The sequence below is a fragment of the Callorhinchus milii genome, unplaced genomic scaffold, assembly GCF_018977255.1.
Source record: "Callorhinchus milii isolate IMCB2004 unplaced genomic scaffold, IMCB_Cmil_1.0 Scaffold19, whole genome shotgun sequence".
In the NCBI taxonomy this organism is placed as follows: domain Eukaryota; kingdom Metazoa; phylum Chordata; class Chondrichthyes; order Chimaeriformes; family Callorhinchidae; genus Callorhinchus; species Callorhinchus milii.
The window spans coordinates 1,559,726-1,576,372 of record NW_024704760.1 but is presented as its reverse complement, the minus strand read 5'-3'; the positions used below and the strand labels follow the sequence as shown (position 1 = coordinate 1,576,372).

Here is a 16,647-nt window from a genome sequence, read left to right as displayed (position 1 = left end):
AATGACTGGAGTACTGAGTGGTACAGCCTGTGCTGTGTATTCATGCCTGTGGTTTTATTTCCGCTGCAGTTAAAGCAACAAGCAAAATCTTGCCCTTATATAGTCCCTTTCACTTAGAATGAACATCTTAGAAGCGCTCAATAATTATGAAGGGGAACACAAAGGTAGGGTTTCAAAGAGACAAGTTCAGACAGTTTTGAATGCAGTCAGGGAGAGAGGAAATAAGTTGATTTTGGAAGAAAAGTTCGAGCCCTGGCTGAAGGCTCGGCCATTGATGGTGGAGGGAGGGAGGGCGAGGGAGGGAGGGAGGCAGTTGGGTGGCATGTGAGCAGACGGGTGAAAGAGTTAAGAGTGAAAAGATCATTGCAAGGCATTGATAAAAGGTCAGGAGGAGCAGCTTTACTTGGCACACATTACTTAATCTTTAAAACATTCAGGGTCTGACGGAGTTTATCATTTATCCAAGTAAGAGATCTTTTAATAAGTTACCCTTGAAATATCTGCAAAAAGGAGCAACAAAATGATAAAGCCACAAATGGAGCCGAGGCTGATTATCTTCGTATACTTTCTTGGGTGAGCTTTTAGACAGTTAAAAGGAGTCATTGTCCGTGGATTCCATACTGATTACTGGGTAGTTGTGGTGACACATACATTCTAAACCCAACCTTGAATGCCATTAGGACCAGCCCAACCGGTTTTACAGATTAATGACCTTGCGGTAAAGACTTTACTGAGCAAGAGAAGACACGGAGCAAAGTGCAGGCAAATGACAAAGAATGAGCGAAGAGACCCCCAAAAAAAATTCAAGCTGGAGTACTGAGCTGCAGCAGAGAAAGTAGCGGCAGACATGCGTACTTACCACCCAGCAACTGTGCATACTCACCAATACAGTACAGCACACATGCAGCGGTTTGTCTGGAGCATCCACTGGTTCTGCCATAACCCGAAACTCCCAGTTACTAATGATGGGAATACTAGTTATGTATGACACAGTAATACGATGGGAGGTTCCCCACACTACAATTTATGGCTAAGACCTTGAGCGCTGGGGTGGGTGGGGGTTGCCGGAAGGAAGGGGTTATAAATCATAACTTTCTCAATATTCTCAATGCTGCTCTCTGTCTGTGTGACCCTCTACTGGGTCTATAATTACCTTGGAGACTTGGGGGAAGGGTTTGTATGCTGCTTCCCCCTCGCTTTATCCTGGAAATTTCTATGGGGGGGGGGGGGGGGGGGGGGGGAAGAGAAGGAACATACATACATTTGTACTTTCGCGAATGTGTACATGTTCGATAGGTACGATTCTGGAATGGGGAATTAAAGCAACAATAGAAAGGCATCTATTTTTATGGCTCCTTCTCTCAAAACAGCTGGAGCAATATTATGTCAAAACACAAGTGCGGTGACTGTGTTTTGTGGGCAAACGCAGCAGTCACCTGCACTTGTAATGAACGACATGCATAAATCGGTGGAGTTATTTGGCCCATCACGCGGTAATGGAATGGGTTAATGGCACTGCAATGACCAGCGCTGGCCTGTTACTCACCGCAACAGTGGAAGCGTACAATGGCTTTGGGTTTATATTGTGTGATGTGGTCTATAGAGAGCGAGGGTGGTGGCAGGGGGATACGCACGCCATGTGACAGGCTCTTTGTGCAACACAGTGAAAGGGTTCAGAATGCAGTTTGTGTAACCCATTGTGCTTTTCCCGCACAGCTGTGCAGGCCAGAGCTGGAACGTTCATTCCCTCAACTCTTTTGATCACTGAACACTGACTGCAACACAGATCTGAAGCTCCCTCCTTATCCGATGACACGGAAAACCTCGGAGACTGCTTACGTCAGAGGGAAAGAGCTCGGGTCCTCTGTTGGGACAGAGACAAACCCACCGGCAATGAAGGCACAATCGCCACAAATGCTCCAGTAATCACTGGACGCCACAGAACAAGGGACAAACATGTATACACAAGTATAGTGAAGGCCGGGTCAATAAGAGTCGAGGTCACAATGAACTGATAGGATTTATATGTATCAGTGTTCTGAGACGCTACCCTGCCACGGAGGGCACTGATATAAGTGCATGTTGCTGTTATCAAACAAGGACATCAACCATCAGCTGTTTGCTACAAGAGGGTCAGCTTTTTTTAAAAATATATAGAGCATTTGCTGAAGGCAGACCTGGAGTTAGGAAAGTGCCCGTTGTACATTACCAGTTACCTCTGAAATCAGGCTCGACACGAGACAAACTAGTGATATAAAAGCGGTTCTAAAGCTCACTAACGGAAGACGACAGTAAAATAACTTGACGTGCTCAAGATGCTGATATTTTATTTGTGATCTCACAACAATTGTGGGGTTATTTAGGAGCTTGAAAACCTGATCGCTTAAAGATTTACATATTAAGTTGTTTCATTGAAGGGGAAAAACTAAATACACATTACTTATTTACAGTCCTCACTTCCATCCTAATTTGGAAACTGGTAAAATGTGCTGTAAATGAACAATCAGTAAAAATAAGTACAAATCTGCCTCATAAAATTACATACAAGGATTATAGGTTTAATAAATAGCTGCAACTGGAACGTAAAGGGATAAACTTAAGTCTGTTCACTGCAAATGGGCCAATCTTAATGATCGCATACACAAACAAATAAACACAATAGATATTGCACTATATGAAGGAGACAAGACAAGGGGGAGGAATGGAAATGTTTGCAATGTTGCGCAAAGCAAACATGATTTGTAATTTTATCCTGAAACTGCTTACATTTACAGCTCAGTCGCCCTGGGCCATGGGTTGTCCACCACTGTGATAAAGGATCAAAGCTAGGTTTCAAACTCATCTTTTTATTCGGAGTCCAATGCTTCACCACTACTTCTGAAGGGCCTGTGACTAAGACACCTGAGAGGCAAGTGCTATTTACTCCTGTAGCTGGAGTCAAACAATGTTCTGCATAAATATAGTGTTTTTGCATTAATATAGGCAATGCTCGTTCTTCCCCTGCTCTATGTGATATGTGCTTGGCAGCCTTAGAACACTTCACTTCATGGAATGAATAAACTGGCTCCAAGGTCCATGCAGACAGGATTTGCTTTTGAAGCCAATTGGTTCTGTCTTCAAGTTGTTATGGTCTGGAATGCACTGCTCGAAAGGATGGTGGGAGCAGATTTGATAATAGCTTTCAAAGGGAATTGGAAAGGTACTTTACTTAAAAAGGAAAAATTTGCAGAGCGGGGTAGTGGGACAAGTTGCTTGCTCTTTCAAAGAGCCATACAAGTATGAGGGGCCGAATGGCCTCCTTTTGCGCTGTAAGATTCTATGAGATTATCTCTTGATTATTCACAGCAGGTCATGCCCCTATTTTACCCTGTTCGCTCCTCTCCAAATGCTAATCCCTTCAAAACAGAAATCCTCGTCCCAGATTGACCAACAATTCAAACCCCATTGCCAAACAAGTGGTAGAATTCCTAGTGCCAATGAACCGATCAGAAAATATCTATTAATATATTATTTAAAACACTTCCAGCACGACAAATGTGTTTCATTACACAAACATTTTGAAATGAATCAAACTTGCAAAATACTGTAGAACAAATTCAGCAAATAATAACCTTGCATTTGATATAGTCTCATCACGTCCCCAAGACATCTCAAAGCGCTTCACAGAATATACCGCACAGTGCATTGACTGTATATTTTGTGGGCAAAAACAGGGCAGCCAATTGTACACAGCAGTGTCTCTCACCAAGTTTTGTGGATTGAGTTTAGAATAAAGGAAACAAACAGATCTTGAACTTGAAAAACAAAAAGGGGTTTGGATTCCAGTTGTGACACGTTTATGTAAACTATGTGAAACACACAAAACTTTTTTTCTTAGTGAGTTAAAGCAAGCTGTAAAAATATATTTTAAAACATGTAAATGGCCAAGAACGCTATTAAATGAATTTCAAAACAATCGTCTGCTGTGGCAATAATAACCCTTGCATTTGATATAGCGCCTTATCACGTCTTCAAAGCACTTCACAGAATATACTGTAAAGTGAATCGACAATAATTTGGAATCCGTGAAAATTAGTGATGATGTGCACAATATCGGAGGAATAGTTTGGAGTCGGTCAACAGCTTCCACCTACACTAAAATCCAACACTGAAAACAGATTTTAAAAAAAATGAAGCTGAGTGTATGTTTAAAGCAGAAACCTCTCTCTATTGTAGGTGTGGTAAAGAAGACTGAGGATTTTGTACCCAATTTGAATGATCCACATGTACCCGATCTTGGGAGTTTAGTAAAAACTAAAGGCACATTTATCTAAATGTAGACACATATGGCTACTCTGTCCTCAGTTTGCTTTCCGCTACTCTGTCATAATTCAACCCCCCCCCCCCACACCAGCCCCTTTTCATTCCTGTAAAACAAGCTGTTCGGCATCAATAAAAGCTTCCCCACCCTCCTTGTCGCACTGAAGAAAATCCCAAGTCAAACGAGTATTATTTTCTAAGTAATAATTCATTAAGTGCTGGTGACTGATAAAGGGAACGACAGAATGTCCTAACCACAGAAGATCACCCTCCACCGCATTACTGATGTTTTTCTTCCTTTTCACACAAACTAGCTTCAAAGTTGTAACCCTGTACTCACAAGGGGCTAGGTTTCAAGCCGTCTACCCTGAAAGAATAAGAACGTTAAAGCACGAGAAGTTCTTCCACCAGCTTGGTTGAGTGAAATTTCATTGCAAATGCTGCCCCAATGAGTGCAACAACACACTCCAGACGATTCAAGATGCTGACACAACAGACGTACAACTTCAGCAGATGACAAATACAACTCCAGGTGTGCCACACCACGTGGTAATAATTTACTCTGTGCTGCTGTTTAATGCAAAAAGCAGCTGGCGCTCACTTTGTGAACACCGAACAAAACCAGGCTTTCAAATAATCACTCAACACATTAACGATGACAAACGCTGAGCAAAACACACGCACCTCAAATCCCTTGATAAAATGTAAAGGATAAGCACAGAGCTCAAATTTAAGACCCCAGCGTGGAAGTTCCCCCGACCAAAAATCGAACACAGCCACCTACAAGAGCTTGTACCATCAAGCTTTGAATATTAAAGTGCAGACATCGTCTCAAGAAATTACTCTTGATGATCAATACATGAAAGCTGTTTTCTCCTTGCCCCTTATTCTAATGATTAAAGTAAGTATGCATTTTAGGGTTGATTTGTTAAACAGACTATATGATTAATAAATGAGTTATTTATTCCATGTAATAATAGTCCGTCCACACCAGGAGGTCATCAGCTGTCCATTAGTAACCTTTCCAATACACTCTGTCGATGCTCGAAGGTAAAACAATAGCCAATAGATTCTTCTGTCTCTCTGATCCGTCTCTGGAACCTGCAGCGATCCCGAGCATATTCTTCCCAGGGGCCTTTACGTATCTCCTCACTGCTCACATAGTACTCAATGACGTGTTCATCAAAGGCAACCTAAATGCAGGAAGAAAGGCAAAAAAGTCATTTTCTTCTAGTCAAGGCCAGTAACGTTTACTACACGAGAGCTGCAATAAATTTCCATTTCAACAACTCTATATGGTGTCACTCTTGAAATTACTTAGTGAGCACGTTTCACAGCACCCAGCAAAAAAATACCTCAAGGCTTTCACAAGCAGGGCCGAGAATATGTATCCAGCAACAAAATGGAGGGGACAAATAATTTAACGCTAGCCTCAACTAAGGATCTTTATCAGTTTAATAACACACTGTGTAGAAATTTAGTTCTATGGTACAGATTTACCACTATTTCCCTGCATGTATTAAGACATCCAACTACATGCGGAATTAATTTAAATGTGGCCTAAAGATCCCACAATCCTGCTGCAAATTAAAGATAAGAAACCAATCCTCTCGCAAGAATTCCAGGTGCCTTTTCACTGATGAGACGCTGGCATTCAACTTATATTTAGAAAAAACATTCTGGAAGCACACTAGCAGTTCACTGCCAGCAAGGAAATTTCTATTCATCCTAAAATAACATTCATCAGATCAATTTTCCTCTCTCCACACTTAACTGGGAGTCAGCCTAAACAAGGCGCCTACTGTATCATGCATGACAAAGGCAAAATAGTAATTAGAAGATTAATAGACCACTAAATTGACTGATTGGTTACAGAATGCTACACATAAAGCTGAATTACTGAATGCTACATCTCAAACACGAGCACAATGAAACTGAATGATAAATAGGCTGTGTTTCAACCAAAGAAATAGAACAGACTCATGAGCAGCTCCAAGGAAGACAACGCCGATCAGAACAAATTTACTAACTCAATCAGATCAAACTTGTGTTCACCTTATCTCTTGGACAACAAACACAAAGGTACCATCTTATTTTCCACCTTTTACATTTCATAAATATTTACATTGCTCTATACATACTTTACATTCAACATATATAAGCCTTGAGACAAACTACATACCTCCTGCACTATTAGCATATTTTGTGTGGTTATGGATGAAAAGACAAGGGTAAATTATGTAACAAGGTATTGTTTTTCAAGTTTATTATATTTTATCTGCATGGAATCGTTAAGATGCTATATAAGAGTGCAATTCCCCAATATCATAGAAACATTTTTTTTAACTCTTAAAACCATAAACATACTGTTCGTACCATGGCAACCAGCATTGGCTTCAGAAAGCTGCTGGAGGGAACTCCGTCCCTTTGTCTCTCCCCCTTTATGTCTTGAAATCCCAGATTAAAAAACTAGCTCTTCAACTGTGTCTGCGGTCACACACACACACACGCCTTGCTTGCTCAGCTCTGCGAAACACTCAAGACATTATCCTAAATAAGAGACACTATATAATCGCACTATATTTTGTTATACCATGCATGTTTACACTTAGAATATCAATTCGGGCAGTGTTACCAGAAGACTGGAACTACATAATACATTTCAGGAAGAAAAATGGTAGGAATCTGAAGAATTTGTAACTTGAAACTTTAATGAAATAGCAAACAGGATAAACTCGATAGATACCTGCTCAAAGGAATGTACCAAGTCATTAGACGGTAACCAGAACTATGACAAAAAGTAGACAAGTCTCTCGTTGAGGAAAATAAAGCCTTATAACACTTACTAACAAACAACCAGAGGCCCTGGAACCGAACCAATGTACGCGGCATTTACTACAGATTGTAGCAATGCCACACCTACTATATAATATGTCAGCAAACTGAAAGAAGCTAGGAATTCATTTTGTCTGACAGGGCAGGGAGTTGACCAAGCCAGTTTTCACATCAGTCGGTTTGCAAGGACCTTGACTACACATAAAGACTACACTACACGTATGTGACAACAAAAAATTGTTGTGACCCTGACTTTGACAATTGTGTAATCAATTTGAGTACGAGTTATGGTTTCTGAATTGCCGCCAATTTTGCTTTACTTGCTCTGGATTGCAAATGGGCTGCTCAACCAAAAAACAGGTGGAACAAACTGTCCAATTTGGAATAACTCTACACTACAATATTCTGAAGGATTATAAATTCTGATAAGAAAATAAAATTTGCATTTTAAAACACCATATTACATTAAATCCAACTCCAACTGCCTTTAAAAGTCCAGTTTAACTGGATATAAGCAATAAGAGGATTATAGTTACAAATGAAACACTGAAAATACTGGGGCTGTACTTTCATGCAACAAGCCAGCCAGCAGTAGAGGAATCATCCTAAATTCCTTTAACACAAGTCACTCTTGCCCTACATTGCCCGAATACCAAAACCATTATTCGGCTGGTTTTGAATTAGCCTTGGCATTTAGCCTATGATTACCAAAATAGCATTTGTGAACCTAATTTTAAAAACTGTACACGTTTAAACACGTTTGTTTTCAAAGTTACCTAAATCTGGCATACTTTGGCACACTTCATCATATTCCTATCATGACTAATGGAGCTATTAGGCAATTAAACTAAAATCCATCCTCATAATAGAATCCTCAACAGCGAAATGGACAAGATCTTACATTGAGATCTAATCCATATATGGAATATAAAATAAGCAAATGTCCAAAGTCCAAAAACAGAGGTTATATTTAAGCTCCTTATAAAATGGATGGGATGAATAAGAGTTGAAACAAGGCCAAGGGAGTGTACATGCGGTAATTTGATTATGTGTGGTAGTCAAATTTACCGAGAAACATGAATAAGCTTTGCATATTGCCTCAGACAAAGCTTACTCATTTAACTTCCTGTTAAATCATTGTAATCATTACAGTGCAGCATTAGAAAAGCTCTCGGAAATAGAATAGGCTGCACCCAATTCTCAGATAACTTGCTGTGACAATTGGGAACTTTCTGTTTCCTACCCAGATCTCACTTAAGATCAGAAAGTTAGGAGAGCCCTTCCTAACATGTGCTAGCTTACTGCAATAATCAATTGTGCCCGATTTAATATACAGACCATGTTTTAACCAAATATGTATAAAGCTAAGAACTATAATACATTCCCCACCAGCACCATCACTGAACTATGAACAGAGCCGGATCTGCACAAGATTAAATGTACCATCCACTTGCAGGCTTCCTGGCAATTCGATAGAAACAAACAACATGATGAATTGATACAGCTCCACTTCCTGTACATTTGAAAGTCAGTTAATTGCCTTTCACATATTAAACCCATGTGAAAGTTTGAACATAGGTGCAAATGCAGAAATTTCAGGAAATTATGTCAAATGCTTCAAAGCCAAAGTATTACGAAGCTTAAGCACCAACAGGCCTGTCTCAGTTCTGGAATTCACTTTCTTAAATCAATCCATGTCACTAAACACAATATTTTAAAAATTACCTTTTTGTAACCTTTTCTGCCCGAGATCAATTGAGTCACTACTTCTCGCAGCTGATTTTGAACTGCCTCAGAAAACCCACTGTCCATTGCTGTATCACTGTCCACAAGGGAAGACAGAGACTGCTGAGGACATGTTGACCCTGATGTAGTCTCTTGATGCAATTCAGGATTTTCAGGCAAAGTTTTCTTCTGCCTTTTTGTTGTTTTAATACAGGCTTGGAAATTTAAAGGGTTATATGGATCCCAACTGCTGGAAAAAGAATTCCACAGCTTTTCTGTTTCATCACTGGAACAATCGCTATCCGAGAAATCGGAACTGGTTTCACTGTCAAAGCCATCGTCATCCCAATCACTAGCTTTGTCCTCCTCGTCTTCACTCTCCTCATCACTGGAGTTACCTCCTAAAATGTAGGCTATGGTTTTATTGGAACATCTTGGTCTAGGGATGGAAGGACTGTTTGCTTCTTCGTTTGCAGCGTCCTCGGATTCACTATCACTGTCCCATTCATCGTACCCTATGGATAATTTGCCATCAGAGGCCTCAAAACTATCTGAGGTCATGGTTAAGTCAACCGATCCCTGCAATACAAATTCATGGTCTGCAACTACAACTTCACAGGTCTCCGAATCACCTGCACTTTTGGAGCAGTTGTCTTCCGATGCGGCCTCCGTCTCACCGCTGCGACACGAATAGACGCCCCTATGTTGGGCATAATTATGCTCCTCTTCCAAACTGGAGTAGCCGTAGTCCTGCTCCGGAGTGACAACGCACAGGTCCCTAACGTGATGGAAAAGTTCCGCAGACTTCTCCTTTATCCCGACATCTGGGAGCAACAGTTCTGACCCCCGTGTGTCTGCCTTTGTCTGGACGTGAAGCCCAGACCTTTCCGGGAACCACACCCGGTGCACAGGGTCGGTGCAATCCCCGTTGCCCCGACCCAAACGCAACGTCAGATCGGCTTTCATTTTCGTACCGGCGAAGTCCCGGGGGGGTTCGTGCGGCGCCATCCCCCCCCCGGGGCGACCGCACGGCCCGGGGGGGCTGACGGCGGCGCTGCGCCACGAGCCCGAACGGAACGGCGGCTCCGGGGCACCGCCGGCAAGTTTGTCCCAAAGCGTCTGCAGAACGCCCGGGGCGGGAAAGACGGGAGGCGGCGAGGACCCGACCCCGGGGCTTTCGGCCGAGTGAAGCAAAGGCCGCGGGGCTTCCTCCGGGGCGGCGTCGCGGTAAAGGGAGAGCTCGGCCGCTGCGGGGCCGGGGACCAGCCCCTGCTCGGGGGGCTTGAGCCAGTGGAGGACGGAGGACACCAGGCCGCCCGAGAACACGCCCGTGCTCGCTTGGGCTTCGGCTTGGGCGGCCTCGCCCGCCTTCGTCCCGGTCTCGTCCGGCGCCCGGGGCTCGGGTCCGGGTCCCGTGTGGGAGAGCGCGAGGCTCGGCCTGGGGAAGAAGGCCGAGAGGAGCCTGAGCATCCACGGGCTCCGGTCGGGTTCAAGCCGACCGGCCGAGGGCCCCGCCCGGGGCTCGGGCCCGAGGTGAACCCCGAGGTCCCGGTTCATTTTCGAGAGAGAAAAATATATCTAAAAGGAAAAAAAAAACGTCGCCTCGGAAACCCCGGACACAAAAATAAAAAAAAAACGTTTGCGAAAAAATAAGGCTCTTCCCCGGGACAGAGCGAGAGGGAGAGAGGGAGAGAGAGGGGTTTGCAGACGGTTTTCTTCCTTTCGGTTTCTTCCTCAGTTACGAACCGTCGTCTCGACGACGACGGCGCCGCCGCAGCCGCCGCCATTTTGATGGCTCCTTCGATTATTCGGCGCCAAAACAGCTCCGCGCCGACGGGCGCTGTGAAGCGACGCGGGGGATGGTGGCGACGAGGCTTTGGGGGACGCCATTGCCGCGTCAGAGGTGCGGTCGGGGTCGGTGACGGAGCGGGGCGACGGCAATGGCGGTCTCTTTCCCCCGGTCCCCGGGAGCGGCGGAGGCGGCGGCTGCTGCTGACCGGTCGAGCCGAGCCGAGCGCTGCAATGGCGGCGGTTTCATCAGCTTCTCTCGAGGAGGGTGCGCAGCGCGGACAGGAGAGCACCCGCCCCCCCCCCCCGCCACTCTCTGCTGCCGCCCTGGCTTGGAGGACCCGTACTGCACCCCTGGAGGCGTCGATGTCACTTATTACAACAATAACAATAATATAATAATAATAATAATCATTGCATTTGATATAGCGCTTTTCACGTCGGGAGGACGTCCCAAAGCGCTTCACAGAACACACTGTAAAGTGAACTGACTGTATATTTGTGGGCGAACGCGGCAGCCAATTGCGCACAGCAATGTCCCACAAACAGTCGTAGATTGAAAATGACCAATTTATTATTGTTTTGGTTTTGGAGGGATTATTATTAGGCTCTGTGTGGAGTAAGGAAACTTGCCCAAGGTTTCACCCTCTGCCTGGAATTGAACTCAGGTCTCTCGCTTGCAAAGCGAGTGCTCTAACCACTGAGCCACAGGACTCCTATTATTATTATTATTATTATAATAATATACAATCATAATCCCTGCATTTGATATGGTGCCTTATCGTTGTCTTCGAGACGTTTCACAGCCTTTTTACAGAACGTACCGCAAAGCGCGTGGACCGTATATTGTGTGAGCGAAAACGCAGCGGCCAATCGCGCACGGCAGCGTTCCCCCCCCCCCCCAAACAGTCGTGGGTTGAAGTGACCAATTTATTACTGTCGTTTCACCCCCCACGGAATTTACTGTAAAACTCTGAATCGTATAAAGTAATCGCCTAAGTCGTACACGTGCACCCAAGTCCCATTCAGTGTCCTACCCAAAACCACGTCGAATTCGCCCACAAACTATCCAGTTAATTCACTTTGGGGTATAGTCTGTGAAGCGCTTTGAGACGTCTCGAAGACGTGTTAAGGCGCTACATCGATGCAAGGATTATTATTAATAATTTCTTTGCACTAGTCATATTTTTAAATACTACTTTCAAATAGGAGTGCAGTGCCTTTCACGTCAAGGGGACGTCCCAAGGTGCCGAGTAGTGAAGGTTGCACCTGAGCTGGGGGTTTGGAGTCAAGAGGGGTGGAGGGCAAGGGGGTTGGGGGTGGGAGGATGACTGAATTCACGGTCAAAGAGGACGGTCTTGAGACGGGCCTTGAAGGGGACGAGCCGGAGGGTCCCCATGATGGAGCTCTAGAAGGTGGGGCCGGAGAGGCTGAAGGATCGACTGCCGAGCGATGGTGGAATGGGCAACACGTAAACACATACAGCAGTTATTTGAATATGATTTCCATATCCATTATTTCAGAGGTGAGAAATTGAACTAACTTCAACTACCAGACTTATTGCACCAGTTTAGGAAGAACTTTGCCCTGTGTCCGCCCTGCTCTGATGTGCAAAGGAGCAAATGTTCTATTCCCAGAACATTAAGAAATATGTAAAGAGAGCAAGGTTAATTGAACGCCATAAACACATCAGCAAATTGTTCATGAGTTTCCACTAAGTACACTGGACTTTAAACCTTATAACCATAAAAGATTATTCAGGTACATTTAAAGGTTGCTGTCATTATGAAACATGGTTTGGCTGACCTTTTATTCATAGAGAGGCAGGCACAAATGTTTTTTGAAGTTGCTCCTGGTGAACACAGCAAACTTTTTCTTTATTATCTGATCAATGCAGCGTTAAATCTGTAACGAAAAGCTTGCCAAACACTTTCCCCTGAAGACACTGGCTTTTTAATGCATACGATACCCACATCCAAAGTCATGTCACCTGCGTGCGGGCCCTTGTTTTTAATCGCTTTATCTGCAATGCTGAAGATAAATTTCAGAAAGAGTAGAAGCAATTAGCTAAAGCGCCAGCTACGTGGGGGATATAGCTACCTCCAACAGTGCAGTCTTGCATTGGTACTGCATTGGAGCGTCAGCCTGGACTTGAGAGCTCACGTCTTCACATGGAACTTGAACTTAGAGCCCAACATTCCACCAGCTCAGCCCGATCCCACTTACATTGAAGTGTCGCGATTGTTGCACACGCAAACCCAACAGATAAGTGGTTCAGCAGTGAAGATTTCCACTTACTCGTTAGGAAGATATATTTTGCCCTCAAATGTACAGTCAACTCACTTCATTGTATATCCTGCGAAGCGCTTTGAGACGTCTCCAAGACGTGATAAGGCGCTGCATCAAATGTAAGGATTTTTATTATATTTCAGTGATTCCGATGATTGGAGTGAGCATCGAGGCTGCCTCTCTGCAGCTTTGTTAGGTGTTGCTCATGGGCGTAACGCCAAGGTAAAGTGTCATAAACATGGAACAAAAACACGCCCTTGCCTCTCGGCCCCCGGGGGAGGAGAGTCTTAAAAGCATAATTTTGGCTCAGTTTCCACCAATCTGTTTGTGTGTTCAACAACGAAAAAGATTTGTTTACGGAATGTTACTGGCAGAGATTTGGTGTTGTGTTCGCATGTGCAGTAACTCAGCCTGACTCAGTAAACAACACCGGGTCAGAAAGCTGTAGGTCCAAGCTCCAAGTCTAAGCTGACACGCCACGGCAGCACTTGCATGGCCTCAGGTGCAAGCCTTCAGGTGGGACAACAATCGCGGCTGCCCGCCTCGCCTCCACCTCCTGCCCTGAAAATTCCCATGACACAATTCGAAAAAAAAGAGAATTCGAAAGAAAAAAAGCAAGTTTCTTCTGCTTTCCTGGCCAATGACTCGCTCTTCGTGTGATGTTGCTGCATGCAAAACAGCTGCTGCGGGGAAAAAAAATAGTCCTTACACTTAGGCATTGCTGTTAAAGGCTTTTTTAGATGACGTGACACCCACTGCATCACTATATTTATATAGTGTCCCTCACACAGGACAGTGTCCCAGAGTGCATTGAATGCAAGTGTTATCATGGCAGGCGGGCGGATGACCAAGAGACAGCACTTGAGCTCTGATTATCTGACTCCCTTTTCTTATCCAACAGCACACACTGCATAAACAAATTTGATACGTGTGGCCACAGCAACTGTGACACGGAATGAAACTGAAAATCCGTGGGCAGCCGGGGCTCTTGTAAGATAAGGTACAGAAAGCAGGAAGCCACAACCGACATTTACTGCTAAAAGGAACTGTCATTTCAAAGAAAAAGCATCAAAGGGAACAAGCTACTTCTCTGCATGAAACAAAGCAACACTTAGGTGAATTCTAGTGATCACAAGAACATTACAAGCCTGAAATTCCACCTAGTCTTAACCTGCAAGACCACATTCATGTTCAACAACAACAAATTACATTTACACAGCGCCTTTCATGTCAGGCAGACGTCCCAAAGCGCCAGACAGTCAGGGATTTGGACCCAAGCTGGGGGTTGAGATCAGGAGGGTGGAGGGCAGGGTGTGTAGGGGTGGGAGGGTGACCGAAGGTGTGGTCAAAGAGGAGGGTCTTGAGATGGGCTTTGAAGGAAGCGAGGGAGGGAGCGAGGCGAAGGGACTCCCATCAAACAGAGGATACAGTTCAAGATCCTGGTCCTCACTTTCAAAGCCCTCAAGGCCAAGTATATGTATCTTGTGTCATGTCCCTGAAACATCTTATGAACGAGACACTGAATTGGAAACCATCAAGTACATTTTTTTATTTTTTTTTAAATATCCAACAGCATTTCTTCTCTGCCAATCAAACAGAGATTACTTAATAGGGACCAAAACAATCTATGAACAAATTTTACAGAACATAACAGCGCCCACGGAGTTAATAAAATTAATTCAGTAGGTCGAGTTGCTTTCTGGCGTATGTACAACGTTTAAACCGAAACACGGCAAGGGTTTTTCCACAAAGGTTTCTCCTTCAATCCAAGGTAGAAAAGGGCGTGTGGGGAAAGGGGAAGGAAGAGAGCAGCATAGAACTAACCTCAACACCGGGGTTGGTGAGGGCTGTGGACAGGAGTGGGGGTTATCAGCAACTTATCTTAAGTGGGAACACAAAGTACGTTTGAGAAGGAACACAGGTTTGTATATCTGCGACCTCGTCTTCACATAACTACAATGACTTTCTCACGCCTGACTGAGAAGTGATGTGGGATTAGAGGGAAGGACTGCGGGCAGGCTGAGTCAGTGACCACACGTGCACTGAAGGATGTAGGGGATGGATTGAGAAAGGCAGTAGCAAGGTCAGTAAATGGAAAGAGAGTGGGGGAGGCACACACAGATGTCTCCCCCAACAAAACAAGGAATTGACTTTAGTTCTGATTAATGGGGGAACGACTGGACCCCGAAGAGGTTCATCAGTGACCGTTCAGCGCGACGGGGCAGAGTGTTCCCCAGTTAACCATTAATGTTCCTGCCTTGCCGATCAGATGACTTTGCTAAACTGAGCAAGGTTTCTGGATGGAGATGGTGCACGGCTCACTGGACATCCCAGATACAATCCCTAATTGAGCTGCTGCCAACCCACTCACCCATCCAACCTTGGTCTCCCCCCAACAAATAAGAATTTACCAGAGATGGTGCAAGGTTTTGGGGGAGGGCTTTAGCTTAATGCAAGCAATTCAACTAGACAATTCATTGCAACACAATTTAATCCAAACACCTCGCTCTCCCCCAGACACACTTACACACACACACACACACACAGCAGAGGGTCTGAAATCAATTTGTCTCAGAGGAGACCTCCTAAATTCTTGACTAAGTGATCTCTGTACGCCCTTGATCTCCCATCACTCACTCACTCACTCAATGGACGTTCTCACTCAAGCTTTCGATCGATTCCTCCCCCCCCGCCACCCGGTTTGTTTGGCTTGCTTCAGTCTTTGCGTTTGAGTGCAAAATACAAACCTAAAAAAAATCGGGCAACAAAATGTTCGTTACAACACGAAAAAAACCACACGTTTTGGGTTTTTTTCCTTCTTTTTTTTCTTTTTTAAAAAAAAAGCATATAGACAGCACGAAACCTTTACCTTCACGTTTCATAGTGTAATAATACACAACTTGGGAGCAAACTGATTGCATCTCTCAGCGCATGCAACATCATGCCTTATTGGTCCTCCAGATTGAGGGTTTTTAAGTGTTTTTGTTGTTGTTGTCGTGTGTGTCGTTAAAACACGTTTCCAGGAATAAACAGGCCCGAAAGTCAAGACCCTTGAAACAGTCTCATCTCGTCATCGACGAATCCAAAACATTTTCTTTTTTGTTTAAAAAAAAAGTGGTCATCTTTTGTCATTTCGATTCACCACCCACCCACGACTCGACTTCATCTTCGGTCATCGAAGAGTCCTAAGGGGCTGGCGTAGCCCCAGAATGTTCAGATCAAAGTCCCCTGTGAGGTAGTCGATCCCAGGTGATACCAGCTGACCGCTTCGAGGTTCAGGTCAAAGTCCTTGAGCTTAATGAACACCTCGCCCAGCATGAAGTTCTCCCTGAATGCCTCCTCGCTCAGTACACGTAGGTGGATGGTCCTCTGCTGGACGTCTCCTCTCGGGATCCCACCGTACACCAACTGGAAAACAACAAGGAATCGGCCCGTGTTAACATCAGTCCCGTGTTTATATGCAGTGGTTGTCAGGCAGTGCTCTCGATCTCGATGGCAAGGTACTTGGTTTTAGCTGGTTAGACTCCAGCAGTTACCCAAATGCACACTCTAGGTTCACACTCTGGATACTCTTTAACCATGGTGAATGGTGAAGACCGGCAGGACCTGGAAGGGCAGACCAATCACTGGGAGCAGGGAATCCTCCCACTCAGCTCCTGTTAACTCTGCAAGCCAAAGCCCTAACAGGTAGAGTGGTTCTAGCTGGACAAG

The 16,647-nt window shown here is 44.6% G+C and overlaps 2 protein-coding genes across 2 annotated transcripts in view; both read right to left on the bottom strand.

Moving 5' to 3' along the window:
* Positions 1 to 2,305: 2,305 nt before the first annotated feature.
* LOC103182443 lies at positions 2,306 to 10,749 on the bottom strand. The gene is made up of 3 exons (XM_007899466.2): positions 10,606 to 10,749; positions 8,860 to 10,437; positions 2,306 to 5,492 (listed from the first exon to the last, which is right to left on the bottom strand). The coding sequence occupies exons 1-3, from the start codon at positions 10,747 to 10,749 to the stop codon at positions 5,301 to 5,303; spliced, it is 1,914 nt and encodes a 637-aa protein (XP_007897657.2). The 3' UTR covers positions 2,306 to 5,300.
* A 3,711-nt stretch (positions 10,750 to 14,460) lies between these two features.
* Positions 14,461 to 16,647, bottom strand: part of pik3c2b (phosphatidylinositol-4-phosphate 3-kinase, catalytic subunit type 2 beta) — a 30,747-nt gene continuing 28,560 nt past the window's right edge. The window contains exon 32 of the mRNA XM_042342106.1: positions 14,461 to 16,344. Within this exon, the coding sequence (XP_042198040.1) occupies positions 16,150 to 16,344 (195 nt within the window). The 3' untranslated portion in view covers positions 14,461 to 16,149. The remainder of the gene's footprint in view (positions 16,345 to 16,647) is intronic.